Source organism: Eleutherodactylus coqui, chromosome 3 (assembly GCF_035609145.1).
Source record: "Eleutherodactylus coqui strain aEleCoq1 chromosome 3, aEleCoq1.hap1, whole genome shotgun sequence".
Classification (NCBI taxonomy): Eukaryota; Metazoa; Chordata; class Amphibia; order Anura; family Eleutherodactylidae; genus Eleutherodactylus; species Eleutherodactylus coqui.
In genome coordinates this window covers 193,158,022-193,180,681 of record NC_089839.1, presented here as the reverse complement: position 1 = coordinate 193,180,681, position 22,660 = coordinate 193,158,022, and the positions used below count along the sequence as shown (strand labels likewise).

At 48.1% G+C, this 22,660-nt stretch overlaps 1 protein-coding gene across 1 annotated transcript; it reads left to right on the top strand.

The window, feature by feature from the left end:
- The first annotated feature begins 4,645 nt into the window (after positions 1-4,645).
- LOC136619906 (protein kinase C delta type-like) lies at positions 4,646-6,247 on the top strand. The gene is made up of 3 exons (XM_066594631.1): positions 4,646-5,127; positions 5,322-5,365; positions 5,893-6,247. The coding sequence occupies exons 1-2, from the start codon at positions 4,700-4,702 to the stop codon at positions 5,344-5,346; spliced, it is 453 nt and encodes a 150-aa protein (XP_066450728.1). The 5' UTR covers positions 4,646-4,699; the 3' UTR covers positions 5,347-5,365; positions 5,893-6,247.
- Positions 6,248-22,660: the final 16,413 nt, after the last annotated feature.

Below are 22,660 nucleotides of genomic sequence, written 5' to 3'. Positions count from 1 at the left end.
AGGCATGCACTTTATACGGTGTTTCCATATTATTGTCCACCCCCTTGTATATTGCAAATGTGAATCTTCATATCCAAGCTACAGGAGGTGCAGAATTGGCACTTGGACTTGGGAGCATGAGCGAAACCAAATGATGCCTTTATCCCATATGAGACCACTATCATAAATGACACAGCTGGGAGCCTTGTTACAGATTTTGCATTGGGGCCTAGAAGTTTCACATTACGCATGTAAGGTGACCAGATTTTCCCAGGATCAAACTGGGACAAAGGGGTGTGGTCAGGGGTGGGGCTTATCGCGGGGTATGATTTTTTTTTACCTCCGTCACTGTAAAAAGTACAGGGCCATTTAAAAAGACAGGGAGCAAAAAACAGACAAAATTTGGAAATTAGCCGCGTACCCGGTACTGATTTCGCACTATGTAGCACTGATGTCAGTGTATGTATCTGGCAGCGGCACCAGTGAGGGATTACCTGCTGGGGAGCTGCAGCACCCTGGCTGCTAATCACTTTAATGGTAACCCCACATCCCCAAAGTGGGAGAAATGGCTCTCCTGCTTGGGACCCTGGGAAAGTGGGACAAAGGGTCCCAAAGCGGGACTATCCCACCTAAATCAGGATGTCTGGTCACTTTATGGGCTTAAATAGATGAGTGGGTTATGCTGGTTAATTATAAATGAGTTATTTACCACATTTTTTTGTGTCCGTTTTTTTTCAGCAGGTGCAAAACAATAGGACCGGCCCTATCTTGTGCATGTTTGGGCACCAAAGAGCCCCATAGAGGTTTAGTGGAGGTGCGCAAGTATGCACATTTGCCCATGCGGGTAGCGCAGCGCATACCTGCAATCTCCGCCACCATGTTATGCAAATTAGCCTTTTATATCAGAGTGCGGTGATTCCCCTGCTTGTATGAACGAATGGTGCCTGTGCAAATACGCTCCGTTATTGCACAGGCACGAGCATTAAAAACGCTCATTCACTGCGCAGAAGTGAGCGTAGTACATTACTCGCTTGTCTGTCAACGTCCTAAACCTGGCTATATCCTGTACACAACCTCTCCTTTACTGGCTCAGTCTAAATAAAAAGTCTTATAATGCCATATGCACATTACTGCGCCAATTTACAGACCAAACAGTAACTTGCACCATGATCGAGTGTTTATAAGACCCCCTAACATTTCTATATGACCCCTTTCTTACATTTCACACCTCACTATAAACCCCCATTGTGGATGAATCCCTCTGTGACCTCCATAGAAGCACCTCTGCCCGGTACACCCAGGTCTGCGCTGACGAGGGCGCTGCCCATTGTAACCTATGGAGATACACATCATGTATCTGGATGATGGACACTTATTGAATGGAGCAGAAAATGACCCTCACAAGGCTTTATTATTCCTGTCATCAGTACAATTTAAGGTTTATTCCTCCACCGGCTTCATTTTAATTTCTACACAATTGCAAATTTTCTAAAACTATAGAAGTTTCTGATGAACTATGGGCATTGCTGCCAACCCAGACATGAAGTGCCATCCCTGCACCATCTACTAATAATGTGACACTAGAAGAACCAGCCATGAATTTCCCCGGTTTATTGGGCACTAGGCCATCACTCATGGTGCCCACATCACTGTGCATATGGCAGAGCAGGGTACTGGCAAAAGCACATGCCAACATCACTGTGTATATGGCAGAGCAGGGTACTGGCAAGAATGGTACTGGCATAAGCAAAGTACTGGCAGCTTCCCTGACCTTTGACCTTCACTCGGCCAACTGCCATTTCCTTTCAACTGACAACGGCAGCGGTTGGATTGAAGAGTACAAGACTGTGAATAATGGCGTCCAATGGACACGGAGGAGTTGGAGAAAAGAGAAAGAGAGATGATGACAGCGTGAGTGGACTCACGGAAATAAAGAAGAGGAGGAGTGGAGAGGATGAGCCTGAGGATGAGGGGCCAAGACCGGGCACCAGCCAGGACCTCGTACCACCACACCAGAGCTTTGACATCAGTCGCTTCACCGCCCTACAGATTTTGGGCAGAGGAAGCTTCAGCAAGGTGAGTTCTAGAACTTTGTATTTTTGGGTTGGGGCACAGCGAGGGCTCCTTCACACGGGGGGGGGGGGGGGGGGATTTTACATTAGTATTTTTTAAGCTAAAATTTAAATCTTTCCATTCTACTTCCTCTGGACTTTCCACTTTTGCTTTTGCCCCACAAAATATTGGTAAAAGATACTGATGTGAGAATGACAGTTCTTTAAAGGGGGGAGCTATTGGGGTTCCCTATTACTGCCGGGACAATTATTGGGGGGTCACTATCTCTGCCCAGGCAGTAATTGAGGGGTCACTCTTACTGCTGGGAAAATTATTGCGGGTCACTATCTGTTAGTGCAACTATTGGGGTCACTATCATTGCTGGGGCAACTATTGGCAGTCACTTTTACTGCTGGGGCTAATATTGGGGGTCACTATAACTGCTGGGGCAATTATTCGGGGTCACTCTTACTGCTGTGGAAATTATTGTAGGTCACTATCTCTGCTAGTGCAACTATTGGGGTCAGTATTACTGCTGGGGCAAATATTGGGGGTCACTATCACTGCTGGGGCAATTATTGGGAATCACTCTTACTGCTGGGGAAATTATTGTAGGTCACTATCTCTGCTAGTGCAACTATTGGGGTCAGTATTACTGCTGGGGCAAATATTGGGGGTCACTCTTACTGCTGGGGAAATTGTTGTAGGTCACTATCTCTGCTAGTGCAACTATTGGGGTCACTATTACTGCTGGGGCAAATATTGGGGGTCAGTATTGCTGCTGGGGCAATTATTGGAGGTCGCTATTTCTGCTGGGGCAATTATTGGGGGCCACTATTAATGCTTGGGGAAGTATTTGGGGGTCGCTATCACTGCTGGGGCAATTATTGGGGTCAATATTACTGCTTGGGGAATTATTAGATGCCACTATTTCTGTTGGGGCAACCATTGGGGGTCCTATCACTGCTAAGCCAATAATTATGGGTCACTATCTCTGCTGGGGCATATAATTCTGGTCACTCTTACTGCTGGGTCAACTATTGGAGGCCACTATCACCGCTTGGGCAAATATTAGGGGTCACTATTACTGCTGGGGCAATTATTGAGGGTCACTATTACTTCTGGGGCAGATTTGGGGGGTTATCTCTGCTGGGGCAATTATTGGGGGTCACTATCTCTGCGCAGGCAATTATTGGGGCTCACTCTTACTGTTGGGGCAAATATTGATGGTCATTATCATTGCTGGGGCAATTATTACTGGTCACTATCTCTGCTGGGGCAATTATTGGGGATCGCTATCACTGCTGGGGCAATTATTGGGATCACTCTTACTGCTGGGACAATTATTCGGGGTCACTATCTCTGCTGAGTCAATTATTGAAGGTCACTCCTACTGCTGGGGCGTTGTTGGGGTTCACTATCTGTGCCATGACAACGAACAAGGTAGTGTTAGATCATGCCAAACGAAAATATCACCAGAGGGCAAAATCATCAAACAGTGGCCATTTGATGCTCGCTAACTCACTGTAAACAGTACTGATACTTGGCAAGGTTAGTGGAAAGAGAAGATCAGGACGACAAAGAACAAGATGGCTAGATACAATAAAGGCTACCATTAGCATGTCAACCGCCGAACTGAAATAAGCCATGAAAGACAGGAATGCATGGAGAACATTGGTCCATGGAGTGACCGAAGGTCGGATGTGACTGAATGGATAATCATCATCATATGACTCCATTCATTAGACTGCAGCTCTTATTTGTGTGTCTCGCAACACACAAATCTTGCACAATTTGAAAGCGGCCTATTGATAAATCCCTCATGCAATAAATGTATATGAATTTCCCCTTTGGCCGCTGTCAGTGATTATTTCCTATTTGTTTTCTTGAGGTGGTCCTGGCATCATTTCCCGAAAGAAACACCTTCATGGCCATCAAGATCGTCAACAAAGCAAGAAGCGAACCACACATCTTAATGAGAGAGCAGCGGATACTCCTGAAGGCCCAAGACTGCCCTTTCATCTGTCACCTGTATGCCGCACAGCAGTCTGCAGACCGAGTCTACTTTATCACAGAGTATCTGCTTGGAGGAAGCCTAGGAGCCATGATCAAAATGTGCGGCAGCTTGGACATCAGCCATGTGAGGTGAGTAAATGCCTAATCAGGGGTTGGTGGGGACTGAGGGTGACATGACAGATATAGAAGAGTGGAGGGCATACAGGCTGCCATAAACAGAGCCTCTTCTCTTCTGGTGGTGACGGACACTTTGATGGTGACATGATGTCAGGGGACTGATTTCATGTCATTGATACTACACTCTTCTCCCAGATTCTACACAGCGGAGATAGCATGCGGCCTCCAGTTCCTGCACCAACGCAGCATCATCCATCGGTAAGCAGAACTTGTCCACATTACTCTTTTTCCTTGCATTAGGTTCCAGATTTTCCTAGAGTCCTGAATTAGGACTGGTTTTGCTGCAGTACATATCTAAGACCTCTGTATCACTGAACAGTTTAACATCTCTCTTTTTTTTCATTGTAGTGACATAAAGCCAGACAACATCATGCTGGACAGATCTGGACACATCCGCCTGATAGACCTGGGGCTGGCCCAAGACGGTGTCACCTCGTCTAACAAGATCAGTGGAGTGACGGGCACACTTCAATTCATGGCCCCAGAGGTGCTTCTTGAAGAAGACTACGACACAGCAGTCGACTGGTGGAGCCTGGGGATTGTCGTATCCTGGATGGCGGCAGGACAGTCCCCTTTCTATCACGGCTCCATCAGGAGAAAAGTAATCAAAGCCATCACCAGAAAGGAGCCAAAATTCCCACCTTGGCTTGATGCTGATGTGAAGCATCTTCTGGAGAGACTGCTACGTAAGAAGCCTGAGGAGAGGCTGGGTGTCTACAGGAACATCCGAGGTCACCGTTTCTTCGACACCATAGATTGGGAGGTGCTGGAACTGAAAAGAGCACGGCCACCGTTTAAACCATTCAGGGAAATTCTGGAAAATCGAGATATGCTGTGGCTGGAGGATAAGACACCCCTTCACCCAATGGATGGATTCTCGTACACTTCCCCAAGCTGGACCCGGTAAGATCTTCCTCCTCTAGGGATGATGTTCTTCAGGCAGACCTCTGTGTTCATCAACAGTGTTCATCTGGTGTCAGAAAGCACAGGAGGTCATATAATAACCCTGCTTCAGGTCACCATGTTTGATCCGCGGTCTTCTCCCTCCTCGGCTACATTATTATTGCTTCTGTAATAACTATGTCTCTTCTTCTTAGGATGATGAGAAGAATCCGATTGTGAAGGAAGCCACAACCATCTGGTAAGTACCTTCTATACCCACCTACACATACATATCTCTACACCTATACACACAGGACACCGACCATTATACTCATACACTGTAGCAGAACTTACATACTGTAAAAAGTCTAATATATAAAACATTTCCTCTAAAATAGTAAAAGTCTTTGGGGAAAATATATTAACACCAGCATTTATCTGTGCGCCTACACAGCCATGTGCACCAGGCCTGATCCGGCATAAATTTCTTCCTTGCACCAAATGTTTTGACTTTTTATGCCAGAATCTGGCATAAAATGTTCTGTAATTTTCCTCCTTTGAGTCATCCCCTTCTGAGATTTTGTTGACAAGCAATATGGCCTCCATTATGGCTTCAACAATCACAAAAATGCTAATAACTCATAGTAAAGACATAGTTGCAGAAAATAACTTTTCTTGTGTATCAGATATAAATCCGATCCTGATACAAGTCGTCATGTTACAGTAGTTCACTTGTTTGTATCCACAACTGGTAAAGCTAACAATTCTCTCTCTTATGTCCTGTAGGCTCAGCCCGCGCCAACTGTCTACTGAACCCGCGACTCTGCTGCTGTAGAAGAGCTCGGCTTACCAACGACATCCTCTCTCCACCATCTGTATCCTGCATGCTACCATCAGCAACCTGAACCTTGACCTCCTCTGGCTGACATCGGACATCATCCTCTCCTGAAGACCTTCTACACCCCCAGGAGCGGCCTGTGCTTGATTGGTAGCTGGCGAGTTCAGGAAAAATAGCCCGAGTGACTATTATCCCTGAACTCCTGGTTACTAGTAAGACCTCGGCACAGGCCGGGTAAGTAGCCTACACCACATACATGAAGGTTAGACACAAGTGTAGGTACAAACACATACATAGACACAAGAACACGCACAGATAGGTGTAGATGTCGGCTTTGATCTTGGGACTTGCTCTGATCGCCATATTTGGGGTCAGGAAGGAATTTTTCCAACTTGAGGACAATTGGCTCATACCTCAAGGTGGTTTTTGCCTTCCTCTGGATCAACTCACAGCCTTAAATAGGGTTAGCTTTTATTTATAAGGAAACCGCCACATAAATAATATAATATACACATAAAGAAACACAATCTTTAGCTGACATCACATACACTAGGGAGGTGAGCTGCTGGCGTTTGATCCTGAGATTTATTCTGATCGCCATATTTGGGGTCAGGAAGGAATTTTCCCCCCTTGAAACAGGATGATTGGCTCTTTCCTCAAGGGGGTTTTCGCCTTCCTCTTGATCAACACAGTGTATAATTAGGTTTAGGTCAACACGCTTTATATTTCACACTAACAACAAATGGTAAGAGATTTATTTAGATTCATGAAAACAATAATACATTTTAAATAGTCAGATAGGTCAGATGTCGGCTTTGATCCAGGGACTTGTTCCGATCGCCATATTTGGGGTCAGGAAGGAATTTTTCCCCTTTATACAAGGATAATTGGCTTTTTCCTTAAAGGGTTTTCGCCTTCCTCTGGATCAACTCAGCCTCAAAATTCCCCATAATAAAATTGACCATTTCCTACAACCATAAATAAAATGTTCTTTCTCCATAAATCTTTGTGTCTGTGTCTTTATTTCCATTGAATGTCTTACATAATGTTCTTCCAATGTCACTGGGGATAATATATCCAAGAAACATAGTGATGGGCGGACACCCATGTAGTTACGCCCTTGCCTTCAACCTTCAGATCATCTGTCTTTTTGAGTTCTAAAGCTCCATTTAGACAGGACAAGTGTCGGGCAAACGATATCCGACACTTGTTCCCGCACATACTCGCTCTCGGTTGATGCTGTATCAACGATGGACGATGAGCTGATCGCTCAGTGAAAATAGCAGCCGTTCAGTATTTAAACGGCCGCTATGATAAGTCAATGGGGAGGGGTGGGGGAACGCGAGGAGAGAAATCTCCTCCAGCCTCCTCGCTATGAGCCAGCAATACTAGCTCCCGTGCAGCAGGACAGGACAATGGGAGCGAAGGATACGCAGGGGCAAGTGTCAGGCATCGTTTTCAGCTTGCGGTGGAAAAATCGCAGCATGTTCTATTTTTGCTCAGAATCCATGCGGACAGCTTCTATTGAAGTCAATGGTAGCCATCTGACTGATGGCCTTTCCGCAATCTCATTGCAGAAAGGTCGTGGATTGTGTGTCATCGCTAGGCGATGATGCAGGGAAAGCAGAGCTTTTTTTTTTAAAAAAAAGTATATACTGCGCATGTGCGACGTCTCGCCATGTGGACCATCCACAGTACAGTAAGGGAGAACGAAATGCAGGTACGTGCAGATACCAGCTGGGTGCAGGGTCGGGTTCAGCTGCAAGCTTCTGCATGTGGAATCCGACCCGCCTGTGTGCAGGCGGCCAAACTGCTCCCGTGTTATCATAACATTCTGCTCTACAATAAATATCGCATATTCTTGTAACTCTGTGCTGCTTTGTACTCTGAATCCGTTCGGCGCGAGACAAACCCAAGGGATGGGTTAAAAAAAAAAAGAAGAGTTTATTACTTACTCGAATCCCCGCCCTGCGGCGACTTCTTTCTTCCTTTACCAAGATGGCCGCCGGGATCTTCACTCACGATGCACCGCGGGTCTTCTCCCATGGTGCACCGTGGACTGTGCGGTCCATTGCCGATTCCAGCCTCCTGATTGGCTGGAATCGGCACACATGACGGGGCGGAGCTACGAGGACCAGCTCTCCGGAACGAGCGGCCCCATTCACCAGGGAGAAGACCGGACTGCGCAAGCGCGTCTAAAAACGCCAGAAGACAGCGAATTTAGACGGATCCATGGCGACGGGGACACTAGCAACGGAGCAGGTAAGTAAATAACTTCTGTATGGCTCATAATTAATGCACGATGTATATTACAAAGTGCATTAATATGGCCATACAGAAGTGCTGAACCCCACTTGATTTCACGAGACAACCCCTTTAAGAGCAATGCTGGGCAGCAGACCAGGGCATGGAGTAAGGTGAGACTGGTCGGTCTGCACTCTGCAGCACTGCTGTGCGAGGGAGCGGCCTTAAGGAGCCCATCTCTAGTGATCTCCGCTGAATGGACTCACCAAGCCAACCCGCATAGCTGTGCTGACACTGCGCTCCTCTGTTGTCAGCTGCCCTGCTGCTACCCCCCTCGCTGTGACAGCCGACGTGCACAGCAGCAGCACTGGTAACACCGGCGAGGTCAGGAAGGCAGCGTCAGGAGCCGCCGAACCAGCGACATGCTGCTAAGCTGCAAAACTTGCAGTGGGGAGAGAATAAGCAGGGCCGCCAGCAATCACAGCTGCGGGGTGCACACAGCTGGGACACTGCCACCGGCCACCGACACAGCAGATGCGGCATAATTGCACACGGGGATCATCGCAGCAGGAGGTGGAAGACTGCAGCCAGGGAGAGGCACAGCAGGGCCGGCATTATATACCTCGGCGGTGGCTACAGGACCTGTGTGTCCGAAAACGGAGGATACAAAAAAGGACAGCCAATCAGTAACAGGGGGCGTCAATTCCCTGTCAAACTCCTTGTATCTTGGCTCCACCTGTACTTCTGGTGGCGTCAAGATACACTAATACCCAGTGTAGCTCCACCTGCGTTTACAGAGATAAAATGCTGCAGTGTAATAGAAGCCTTAGGGCTTAAACAGATGGCGTACACGCAACTATGCTCACCGCTACGGAGCGCAGTTGTACACAAACCAGTTTTTTTTTTTTCTTCAGACCAATTAAACTCCGCGCTGGTGCATGCGAGTTTGATAAGAAAAAAAGCATGAAGATAGTTCCTGCCTCATCTTTCTCATACGTAGACGGGCGAAAATACCGTCAGTGAAAACGAAACCATTGAAAAATACAGCCGCATAACAGGATAAAATCACGCCCATCTGGTTAAGCCCTTCGGCTACATTCACGCAGGTGAGTGTAATACTGCGGCGAGATACCCGGCCTGATAGCCTGCTTGTCAACACGTGTTTTACCCATGGAAGCGAGGTTTTTTTCATGCAAAACTGTGTCGCATCACTCTTTTGGAAATTGCGCAAATGCATGTGTAATACACAAGAGGAGGCGTGAAACACAGCGCAATTGTGCAGCAAGAGGAACACATCTGGAACTCTTTAGACTAATTAGCCATTTCTATTGGTGCATCTTTGTTTGCTGCGCAACTGAACATGCCTTGTGGGGGCAAGAAGTGTGATAAAAGGTGCCGATGTGCATGCAGAGAAGCATTGTTCATTGCGTAAAACCAGAGCACTCAAGCATACGCAAATACACGTATGCTCGTGCGATGCCGGCCGTAGGGTCAGTTCAGGGTTCCCGCCCCATAGAGATTAACGGGAGGGTTGTACCACAATTAGCATGGTCACTCAGGACGCCGCGGTAATCGCAGTAAAAAGTGGCCGGTGTGAGAGCGGCCTAAGGGTTCCTTCACGCCAGTGTTTTTCACATGCGTATCAGTCACATGGGAGCCGCAGCAAGGACATAGTGAATTACACACTTGCGGTGTGCCAACAACCCCATACACTATCTTGGCGTGTATGTGTGCATAATACACGCCAATAGGAACATTTCTGTAAAGAATCCGCAGCGTTTTAGGCCTATTTATGCATTAGAATTCAACCCATAAAATGCAAGGGCTAAAATCTGCAGTAGATCTGCAACAAAAACTGTGGCCAAATCCGTACCATATGGGTGTGGATTTGGCCACTTTGGATTTCCTGTGAATTTTCCACTGTGGAAATCCCCCAGCAGATCCGCTGTGAATAAAGTCTCCTTAAGACGCCTCCTACAATGCGGCCCAACCACTCCTTTGTCAGGGAACAGCCGTCAGCCCTATTCACTTCATACATGTTCCTGCACAATGGGTGGCCGGGGTGCTGCTCTGCAAGGACAAACAGTGAAGGGGTACAGAGCTCAATTAGCGCTGCCTCCTCCTTTACTCCTGTGGAACAGTGCGGGGCCCAGAAATCAGACCCCTACTGATCATAGAGATATGCCGTCCCTACGAGATGGGTATGACCCTTTAATACATCAGAGTTCAGCATGTAAGGAGATGCACACTTGAAAGGGCAAAACCACACGGGCGCATGCGCCAATACTCCTGCCACTATGGATTGCGTTAACGCATGAAACTGTTGGGCTCTATCTTGTGCGTGTTTGCGCACCAAAGAGCCCAATAGAAGTCTATGGGAGATGCGCAAACACATGCTTGACAAAGACAAGTGTGTCGAAACGTCGCATGTCATTTGGAGTTTAAATACACCTGATGGACTTATTTCTTCTACAACCTACGGAGTGCAATTGAGTTCCTGAGAGCCGCACCAGTTTTCATTGATTGGACTGTATCTGATGGACCGGTGAGTCAGCGGTCAATTTGGTTTGCTGGCACCTGCTTCTATACTGCTTCCCCACTAAAAAGTGGATATATAGGAGTGCCGCTGACTACATAACTGTGTATTTGGATAGGTGCACAAACACAGACGTATGCACTAAAGGCTGCACATACCTGTGATCACCGGCAACACATTAGGCTAACTAGCTATTTAAATTAGGGCAGGGTGATTCCTCCGCCAATGTGAAGTGTTTGGCACGTACAAGCACAAAATACAGTCGTTCACTGTGAAAGAATATTGCGCAGGAACGAGCGTATTGTGGAACACCCTCCTCTGTTTATGCCCTTAGCCTGGGCTCCCACGAGCGTAAGATTACTGCATATTACGCATGCGATGTCTACGTGTGTGATACGCGGTAATTCACAGGTAATAAGATGCATTGCCTTATGCTGTTTCGCTTACATTTGTGTGTAAGAATTGCGTAATATGTAAGCGCAAAAAATAATTCAGCATGCTATTTTGCTGCGTAATATGCGTGAAAGAGGTAAATGTTCTCTATGGGTGCGTTATCAATGTCGCCTATGTGGAATTACATTACGTATAGGTGGAATATATGTGCGCCATTGCAAAGCAACTGCGCAGGAAATTTAAACAAAAAAAACAGGGAGACTGAGCAAGTCAGCATCTGTGAGAAACCTGTCATACGCAGTACAATATCATAGCCATACACAGCGATAGGCCGGCTCACCGCCAGCACCACAGCGGTGAGACCCTGCATGAATCATGCCAAGTTTTATGCATACGGTTGTGTGAGCCCAGCCTTAGGGTATACAGTGTTCCCGTGTCAGAGGTTTGTTGGAGACATTTCTATGACTGTCCTGCTCATCCAGATAAGGTTTGCAGAAATCCAGGCACAGGCTGCAGAGACAACCCCATTCATATATACGGAACTGGTTTTCACCTGCCCTGTGTGAATATACCCTAATACGTCCCACGTCTCCCCTGACTGAAGCCTTTTTATTACTATTTATGTGTTACTTGTCAAAGGTAAAGCAGAAATCTGTCTCTTCCTAGTTCATTTCACAATTATTCATTTTCATTAGATTTATAGCAATAAGCAGGAAATCTTACTCTCCGGGATGCTTTATATATCCACAAAGCTCTCCACAGCACAGCACCGCACCCTACATTGCCTCCCTCATCTCATTCCACCACCTACCCTGAGCTCTCCATTCCGCTAACGAAATCAGATTAAGCACCCCTTGAACTCGAACCTCCTATTCCCGCCTCTAAGACTTCTCCACAGCAGCACCAGTCTTCTGGAACGCGCTGCCCAATACTATCCGGGCAATCCTTGACTCAAACAACTTCAGGCATGTTCTAAAAAAGCACCTCTTCAGGGAAGCATACCATATCCCCTAAACCAAACCCCTCTGTACTCTGCCTGATAACATGCTCCCTGTCCTACCTACTGCAATCCATGCTAGCCGTAATCAACCGTCATCTGCAGTTATACTGATTTAGCCACTATACGGCTCAATTTGACTATTGTCTATGTGTAAAGCATTCCACGCTGTCCACCTCGCCATACTGTGCACATCTCCAGCCCCTTTACCTTCTGTATCACCCCAGTATTTTTGGTATGTATGCTCGTTGGAGCAGGACCCTCACCCCTACTGTCTCCATCAGCTGATTACTTCAGGTAACCATGGTTTTGCTTCTGTTCCCCCTGTCTTATAAGGGCTGTGGAATATGTTGGCGCTATATACACAGTAACATAGTATGTTAGGCTAAATAAAGACAATGTCATCTAGTTTAGCCTGTTTCAACCCCCCCTTGTTGATCCAGAGGAAGGCAAAAAGACTCAATTAGGTTGGAGCCAATTAGCCCATTCCATAATGGCAGTCTGAATAATCCCTGGATCAGTCTTTGATAGTTCCTACCTAACTGTAAAACCCGGATCAGCAACCCGCTGGTCACCTAATATCTATATCCTGTAATATCATAGTGCTCTAGAAAGACATCTAGTCCCCTCTTAAACTCCTCTATGGAATTTACCATCACCACATCCTCAGGCAGAGAGTCACGCTGCTTAACTCCCTCCCACCTCCCTTCTCCGGCAGCTCCCATAGGCTCCCATTTGAGTCTATGGCAGTGGAAGATAGTTCCAGAACTATATTTTCTGGACGGTGTAAAAACGTCCATCTGAAATGCACACCTGAAGCCAAACGTCCATCCAGAATGCTATCTTTGCCAACTGGATGTTTTCATGCATTGGAAATACACTCATCTGAACTGATGCATTGGAAACCAATACATCAGATAGGTAAGAATTAGAGATGAGCGAACGTACTCGTCCGAGCTTGATACTCGTTCGAGTATTAGCGTGTTCAAGATGCTCGTTACTCGTAACGAGTACCACGCGATGTTCGAGTTACTTTCACTTTCATCTCTGAGACGTTAGCGCGCTTTTCTGGCCAATTGAAAGACAGGGAAGGCATTACAACTTCCCCCTGCGACGTTCAAGCCCTATACCACCCCCCTGCAGTGAGTGGCTGGCGAGATCAGGTGTCACCCGAGTATAAAAATCGGCCCCTACCGCGGCTCGCCACAGATGCGTTCTGACTTAGCTGAGGGAAAGTGCTATTGTGTTGGAGCTGGTATAGGGAGAGTGTTAGGAGTGATTGTAGGCTTCAAGAACCCCAACGGTCCTTCTTAGGGCCACATCTAACCGTGTGCAGTACTGTGGAGGCTGCTTTTTGCAGTGTTGCACTTTTTTTTTTTTGCTATATCGGCCGTGCAGAGCATTGCGCCCTGCAGTAATACTCCAGGGACAGAAGTGGTGGTTAGGCAGGGACAGAAGACATATAAATATTATTGATTGAATATAGGCAGTGGGGCTTTTCAAAAAAATATTGGGCAAAAAATCTATTTGGCCTGCCTGTCACTGTGCTCAGTGTTCTGGGTCTGTGTGTGCTGGGTGTAGTAGTTCTCCTAATTCATACGCAGCCAGCTAAGTGTTACAGCAGGCTTGCGCCAAATTATTTCCTGGCTCTGTCTGGGCTCTGAAATTACTGCAGTATTGCAGTCCACAGTGCAACACTCTGCAGTTCAGTGACATACTCCAGGGACAGAAGACATATATTCCTTGAATATAGGCAGTGCGGCTTTTCCAAAAAATATTGGGCAAAAAATCTATTTAGCCTGCCTGTCACTGTGCTGCTCAGTGTTCTGGGTCTGTGTGTGCTGGGTGTAGTAGTTCAACTAAATCATACGCAGCCAGATAAGTGTTACAGCAGGCTTGCGCCAAATTATTTCCTGGCGTTCCATAAACGAAGTCAGCCTCCAACCACAGGCCAATAAGCGGCACATTAAATTACAGCGTTCTGTTTCTGCACTGCTGGTAATACAGCATGCTGAGGGGTAGGGGTAGGCCTAGAGGACGTGGACGCGGGCGAGGACACCGAGGCCCAAGTAAGGGTGTGGGCACAGGCCGAGCCAGTGCATTGGCCAGGGGTAGAGGCAGGGCCAGACCGAATAATCCACCAACTGTTTCCCAAACCGCCCCCTCGCGCCATGCCACCCTGCAGAGGTCAAGGTGCTCTACGGTGTGGCAGTTTTTCACAGAGACGCCTGATGACCGACGAACAGTGGTGTGAAACCTTTGTCGCGCCAAGATCAGCTGGGGAGGCACCACCACCAGCATGCGCAGGCATATGATGGCCAAGCACCCCACAAGGTGGGGCGATGCCCGTTCACCGCCTCCGGTTTGCACCACTGCCTCTCCCCCAACCTGCCACTGAGATCCAACCCCCCGCTGAGGACACAGGCACTACCGTCTCCTGGCCTGCACCCACACCCTCACCTCCGCTGTCCTCGGCCCCATCCAGCAATGTCTCAGTGCAGCGTCCAGACGTCGCTAGCGCCACTGTTTGAGCGCGAGCGCAAGTACGCCGCCACGCACCCGCACGCTCAAGCGTTAACCGTGCACATTGCCAAATTGATCAGCCTGGAGATGCTGCCGTATAGGCTTGTGGAAACGGAGGCTTTCAAAAGCATGATGGCGGCGGCCCCGCGCTACTCGGTTCCCAGTCGCCACTACTTTTCCCGATGTGCCGTCCCAGGCCTGCACGACCACGTCTCCCGCAACATTGTATGCGCCCTCACCAACGCGGTTACTGCCAAGGTCCACTTAACAACAGACACGTGGACAAGCACAGGCGGGCAGGGCCACTATATCTCCCTGACGGCACATTGGGTGAATTTAGTGGAGGCTGGGACAGAGTCAGAGCCTGGGACCGCTCACGTCCTACCCACCCCCCGAATTGCGTGCCCCAGCTCGGTGGTGGTATCTGCGGCGGTGTATGCTTCCTCCACTAAACCACCCTCCTCCTCCTACGCAACCGCTGTCTCGCAATCAAGATGTGTCAGCAGCAGCACGTCGCCAGCAGTCGGTGTCACGTGGCGTTGCAGCACAGCGGTGGGCAAGCGTCAGCAGGCCGTGCTGAAACTACTCAGCTTAGGAGATAAGAGGCACACGGCCCACGAACTGCTGCAGGGTCTGACAGAGCAGACCGACCGCTGGCTTGCGCCGCTGAGCCTCCAACCGGGCATGGTCGTGTGTGACAACGGCCGTAACCTGGTGGCGGCTCTGCAGGCTCACGCACGTGCCATGCCTGGCCCATGTCTTTAATTTGGTGGTTCAGCGCTTTCTGAAAAGCTACCCACACTTGTCATACCTGCTCGGAAAGGTGCGCCGGGTCAGCGCACATTTCCGCAACTCCAAGACGGACGCTGCCACCCTGCGGACCCTGCAACATCGGTTTAATCTGCCAGTGCACCGACTGCTGTGCGACGTGCCCACACGGTGGAACTCTACGCTCCACATGTTGGCCAGGCTCTATGAGCAGCGTAGAGCTATTGTGGAATACCAACTCCAACATGGGCAGCGTAGTGGCAGTCAGCCTCCTCAATTCTTTACAGAAGAGTGGGCCTGGTTGGCAGCCATCTGCCAGGTCCTTGGAAACTTTGAGGAGTCTACCCAGATGCTGAGCGGGGATGCTGCAATCATTAGTGTCACCATTCCTCTGCTATGCCTCTTGAAAAGTTCCCTGCAAAGCATAAAGGCAGACGCTTTGCACTCGGAAACGGGGGCGGGAGAAGATAGTATGTCGCTGGATAGTCAGAGCAACCTCATGTCTATATCTCAGCGCATTGAGGAGGAGGGGGAGGAGCATAAGGAGGAGGGGGAAGAGACAGCTTGGCCCACTGCTGAGGGGACAGATGCTGCTTGCTTGTCATCCTTTCAGCGTGTATGGCCAGAGGAGGAGGAGGAGGGGGAGGAGCATGAGGAGGAGGGGGAAGAGACAGCTTGGCCCACTGCTGAGGGGACAGATGCTGCTTGCCTGTCATCCTTTCAGCGTGTATGGCCAGAGGAGGAGGAGGAGGATCCCGAAAGTGATCTTCCGAGTGAGGACAGCCATGTGTTGCGTACAGGTACCCTGGCACACATGGATGACTTCATGTTAGGATGCCTTTCTCATGACCCTCGCGTTACACGCATTCTGGCCACTACGGATTACTGGGTGTACACACTGCTCGACCCACGGTATAAGGAGAGCCTTTCCACTCTCATTCCCGAAGAGGAAAGGGGTTCCAGAATGATGCTATACCACAGGGTGCTGGTGGACAAACTGTTGGTAAACTTCCCATCCGACAGCGCTAGTGGCCGAAGGCGCAGTTCCGAGGGCCAGGTAGCAGGGGAGGCGCGGAGATCAGGCAGCATGTACAGCGCAGGCAGGGGAACATTATCCAAGGCCTTTGCCAGCTTTATGGCTCCCCAGCAAGACTGTGTCACCGGTCCCCAGTCAAGGCTGAGTTGGCGGGAGCACTGTAAAAGGATGGTGAGGGAGTACGTAGCCGATCGCACGATCGTCCTCCGTGACGCCTCTGCCCCCTACAACTACTGGGTGTCGGAGCTGGACACGTGGCCTGAACTCGCGCTGTATGCCCTGGAGGTGCTTGCTTGTCCTGCGGCTAGCGTCTTGTCAGAGAGTGTGTTTAGTGTGGCTGGGGGAATCATCACGGATAAGCGTACCCACCTGTCAACCGACAGTGCCGACAGGCTTACACTCATCAAGATGAACAAAGCCTGGATTTCCCCAGACTTCTCTTCTCCACCAGCGGACAGCAGCGATACCTAAGCAATACATAGGCTGCACCCGCGGATGGAAGCATCGTTCTCTATCACCATCCAAAACGGTGACCTTTTTGCTTCATCAATCTGTGTACAATATTCCTCCTCCTCCTCCTCCTCCTCCTGAAACCTCACATAATCACGCCGAACGGGCAATTTTTCTTAGGCCCACAAGGCTCAGTCATATAATTTTTCTAAACAATTTTTATACGTTTCAATGCTCATTAAAGCGATGAAACTTTCACCTGTACCAATTTTTATTTTAACTGGGCTGCCTCCTGGCCTAGTTACCAATTAAGCCACATTAACCAAAGCGATTAATGGGTTTTACCTGCCCTCTTGGTTGGGCATGGGCAATTTTTCTGAGGTACATTAGTACTGTTGGTACACAAATTTTTGGGGGCCCTCGCCTACAGTGTAATCAAATCAATTTTTAGCCCACCTGCATTACAGCTGACGTTACATCAGCTGTGCTGGGCACTGCAATGGGATATATTTATGTACCGCCGGTGGCTTCCTGGCACCCACCCATGCTGTGGGTCCACAGGGGGTTGTAACTGCATGTGTCCACTTCTACAGAACCCCAGTCTGACTGGGGCATGCAGTGTGGGCCGAAGCCCACCTGCATTAAGCACGACATTACATCAGCTGTGATGGGCAATGCAATGGGATATATTTATGTACCGCCGGTGGGTTCCAGGGAGCCACCCATGCTGTGGGTGCACACGGAATTCCCATTGCGGACTTGTACCTGGCTGTCACTATTTAAAAAAAACCGCGGTCTGACTGGGGCATGCAGACACCTTGACAGAATGAATAGTGTGTGGCACATAGGTTCCCCATTGCTATGCCCACGTGTGCAGCTCCAGATGGAGGTGGCACAGGATTGGATTTCTTATTGCTTCTGTATAGCATTGTGGGCTATCGCCCTGCCCCTTTTAAAGAGGGTCGCTGCCTAGCCATGCCAACCCTCTGCAGTGTGTACCTGCTTTTCCTGTGGCAGACGCACTTATAAATAGACATGAGGGTGGCGTGGCATGAGGGCAGCTGGAGGCTGGGCAGGGACAGTTTGGTGTGCGCTGTGGACACTGGGTCGTGGGGGGGGGGTTTGGGCAGCATGTAACCCAGGAGAAGTGGCAGCGGAGTGTCATGCAGGCAGTGATTGTGCTTTGTTGGAGGTAGTGTGGTGCTTAGCTAAGGTATGCATTGCTAATGAGGGCTTTTCAGATGTAAAAGTTGTTGGGGGGGGGGGGGGGGCACTCTTGCCGGTATTGTGGCTTAATAGTGGGACCTGTGAACTTCATATGCAGCCCAACATGTAGCCCCTCGCCTGCCCTATCCGTTTCTGTGTCGTTCCCATCACTTTCTTGAATTGCCCCGATTTTCACAAACGAAAACCTTAGCGAGCATCGGCGATATACAAAAATGCTCGGGTCGCCCATTGACTTCAATGGGGTTCGTTACTCGAAACGAACCCTCGTGCATCGCGAAAATTTCGTCTCGAGTAACGAGCACCCGAGCATTTTGGTGCTCGCTCATCTCTAGTAAGAATGCATCCGATATACGCTCATGTAAAAAAGCCCTCAGACAGAAACAGACAGAGCAGCAGAGCTGAAGTGCTGTAAGCTGGAGGTCCAGTGCGACCAGTAAAGGCTCAAGTCAGACAGAGGTGACAACCCTAGACTCACACCTAGGTGGTGTGCTGATGGACTTTATGATATGCTGGATTTACTTTGTTGTGACATGAAATAAAGCATGTCAGGCCATTCTCCACTTAGAAGGATGCACTTTTGTCTTCGAGCTTTAGCGTGGCTCTTTGCAGACCAGCAGATCTCAGTACATAACTCTCAGTACACTCATTCCGTGCTTTTCGGCCCACAGATATCCACAGGGCAGGCAAACCAGCTGCTCAACAAGGACTGGTCACAGTTATAGCCGGCCGGCAAAAGAGCAGCAATCTCACTAATAGCAGCCGGTGATTTAACGCTCAGATAAGCAGTCGTCTCTCCCTATTTCTTCTTTGTATTTTTTAAAATTTATTTGAATTTTCAAATGTAATTAAAATACAACATTGCCAAATACAGCATCGATTTACAGGTACACATCAAGGTACTAATGACCACTTGTCCGTGAGTGACTGAGTGAGTTACATGCTCCGCCCCTAATCAGATGACGGTGACGTTGTCGCAAGTCCTAAAGCATAAAATATGCAACCGGACAGCAACCGTGTATTTACAGGACTTGCGATGATGTCACCGTCATGTGATCCTTCATCGGCTCTGAGTTCCACCCCTGATCACATAACGGTGACATCATCATACGTCCTTCACTTTATTAAAGCACAGCAGACCCAAAAAGCAGCCGTGTACTTACAGGACTTGTAATGATGTCCCTGTCATGTGATCAGTTGCCTGTGTGTGAGAAGTCCAGGGTCACATGACCAGGGGGTCATCAGTGTGTGTAGGACTCTGATGTGCCAGTTGAGATCCATGTTGTATGGGATGAAGAATGTGTGTAACAGAGCTATATGTGATGTACATGTAGCAGAGCTGTGTGTGCATGTGGCATGCATGTGGCAGAGCTGAGTGTGTGTGACTTGTGCATGTAACAGAGTTGTGTGTATGACGTGCATGTAGCAGAGCTATGTTTCTGTGTGTGACACGTGTAAGTAGCAGAGCTGTAGATGATGTACATGTAGCAGAGCTGTGTGGCGTGCCTGTAGCTGAGTTCTGTGTGACGTGCATTTAGCAGAGCTCTGTGTGTGTGACATGTGTATGTAGCAGAGCTGTGTGTATGATGTGCACATAGCAGAACTGTGTGTGTGACAAGTGCATGTAGCAGAGCTGTGTGTGACGCACATGTAGCAGGGCTGTGTGTGATGTTCATGTAATAGAGTTTTGTGTGTGACTTGCATGTAGCAGAGCTGCGTGTGTGTGACGTGCGTGTAGTAGAATTTGTATATCTAGTAGCCGTCAGTCTTCAGCTTCAGGAAGATATATTGACACATAGATACATATACAGATGTATACATACATAAACACACTGATAGATAGATAGATAGATAGACACAGACAGATAGATACATAGACATATAGAAAGATACATAGATACCAACATAGAAAGACAGACAGACAGATAGATAGATAGATAGATAGATAGATAGATAGATAGATAGATAGACAGGTACATAGATTGACACATAAATACAAATACAGATATATACATACATAAACACACAGATAGATAGGTAGATAGACAGACATACAGACACCGATAGATGCATACATAGATACATAAACAGTTCGATACATAGACAGCCAGATAGATAAATAGACAGACAGCTATTTAGATAGGTAGATAGAAAGACAGAATAGATAGATGGATAGATAAATAGAAATACATAGAGAGATAGATAAATAGATGCATAGATACACACATAGACACACATAGATAAAAAAAACGGACAGGTAGATATTTTGAAACATATAGACATAGACATATATATACATGCATAAACACATAGATAGATAGATAGATAGATAGATAGATAGATAGATAGATACACAGATAGATAGATACACAGATGCATAGACAGATAATTAAATAAACAGACGGACAGATAGATATATTGATAGAAAGAGATATAGATGATAGACAGAAAGACCTACAGGTAGATAGATAGATAGATACACAGACAGATATATACATAGATAGACAGACAGATGGATAGATACATAGACAAATAGATACATAAACATACAGACAGACATAACAAAAGATAGATGGATGGATGGATGGATGGATAGATAGATAGATAGATACGTATACAGATACATACATGCATACACACACAGATAATTAGCTAGACAGATAGATACACAGCAAGATAGATACATAGATCCATACATATTAGAGATGAGCGAATGTACTCGTCCGAGCTTGATACTCGTTCGAGTATTAGCATGTTCGAGATGCTCGTTACTCGAGGCGAGCACCACGCGATGTTCAAGTTACTTTCACTTTCATCTCTGAGATGTTAGCGCGCTTTTCTGGCCAATAGAAAGACAGGGAAGGCATTACAACTTCCCCCTGCGACGTTCAAGCCCTATACCACCCCCCTGCAGTGAGTGGCTGGCGAGATCAGGTGTCACCCGAGTATATAAATCGGCCCCTCCCGCGGCTCGCCACAGATGCATTCTGACATAGATCAGGGAAAGTGCTGCTGATGCTGGAGCTGCTATAGGGAGAGTGTTAGGAGTTATTTTAGGCTTCAAGAACCCCAACGGTCCTTCTTAGGGCCACATCTGACCGTGTGCAGTACTATTGAGGCTGCTTTTAGCAGTGTTGCACTTTTTTTTTTTTTTTTGTATATCGGCAGTGCAGAGCATTGCGTCCTCCGTCTGCAGTCATTGTACATAGTATAGGGCCAGTACTGGTGAGGCAGGGACAGTGGAAAAGGTGAAAGAGATATACTGTCTATATAGGCAATGGGCTTTTTCAAACAAATTTGGGGAAAAAATATATATTTGGGCTGCCTGTGACCGTCCTTAGTGTACTGCGTGTCTGCTGGGGGTAGTAGTCCTAATTAATACACAGCTAAGTGTTACAGCAGGCTTGCGCAAAAGTGTTTCCTGGCTCTGCGTTGCCCGTTACATCACCGCCGTCATCCCGTCCAGAGGGAAACAGTCTGCAGTAATTTTACATAGTATAGGGCCAGTAGTGGGGAGGCAGGGACAGTGGGAAAGGTGAAAGAGATATACTGTCTATATAGGCAGTGGGCTTTTTCAAACAAATTTGGGGGAAAAAAATATATTTGGGCTGCCGGTTACTGTCCTCAGTGTACTGCGTGTCTGCTGGGGGTAGTAGTCCTAATTAATACGCAGCTAGGTGTTACAGCAGGCTTGCGCAAAATTCTTTCCTGGCTCTGCATTGCCCGTTACATCACCGCCGTCATCCCGTCCAGAGGGAAACAGTATACATATATACGCTGCCTACAGTATCTGTCTGCTGTCTCAGCTCAGCCTTTAAAAAAATAGAAGCAAAATACTTAAGGCCTACTAGTGGCCTTTGGACACTTGACTGCTTCTGCGCTGTGAATTCCACTAGCTCAGTCATACGCACCTATGTCTCACTACAGGCTTGCGCAAAATTCCTTCCTGGCTCTGCTGTGCGTTCCGTAAGCAAAGTCAGCCTCCAACCACAGGCCAATAAGCGGCACATTTAATTACAGCGTTCTGTTTCTGCACTACTGGTAATACACCATGCTGAGGGGTAGGGGTAGGCCTAGAGGACATGGACGCGGGCGAGGACGCAGAGGCCCAAGTCAGGGTGTGGGCACAGGCCGAGCTCCTGATCCAGGTGTATCGCAGCCGACTGCTGCGGGATTAGGAGAGAGGCACGTTTCTGGCGTCCCAAGATTAATCTCACAATTAATGGGTCCACGCGGTAGACCTTTATTAGAAAATGAGCAGTGTGAGCAGGTCCTGTCGTGGATGGCAGAAAGTGCATCCAGCAATCTATCGACCACCCAGAGTTCTGCGCCGTCCACTGCTGCAACTCTGAATCCTCTGGCTGCTGCTCCTCCTTCCTCCCAGCCTCCTCACTCCATTACAATGACACATTCTGAGGAGCAGGCAGACTCCCAGGAACTGTTCTCGGGCCCCTACCCAGAATGTGCAGCAATGGTTCCTCTCCCACCGGAGGAGTTTGTCGTGACCGATGCCTAACCTTTGGAAAGTTCCCGGGGTCCGGGGGA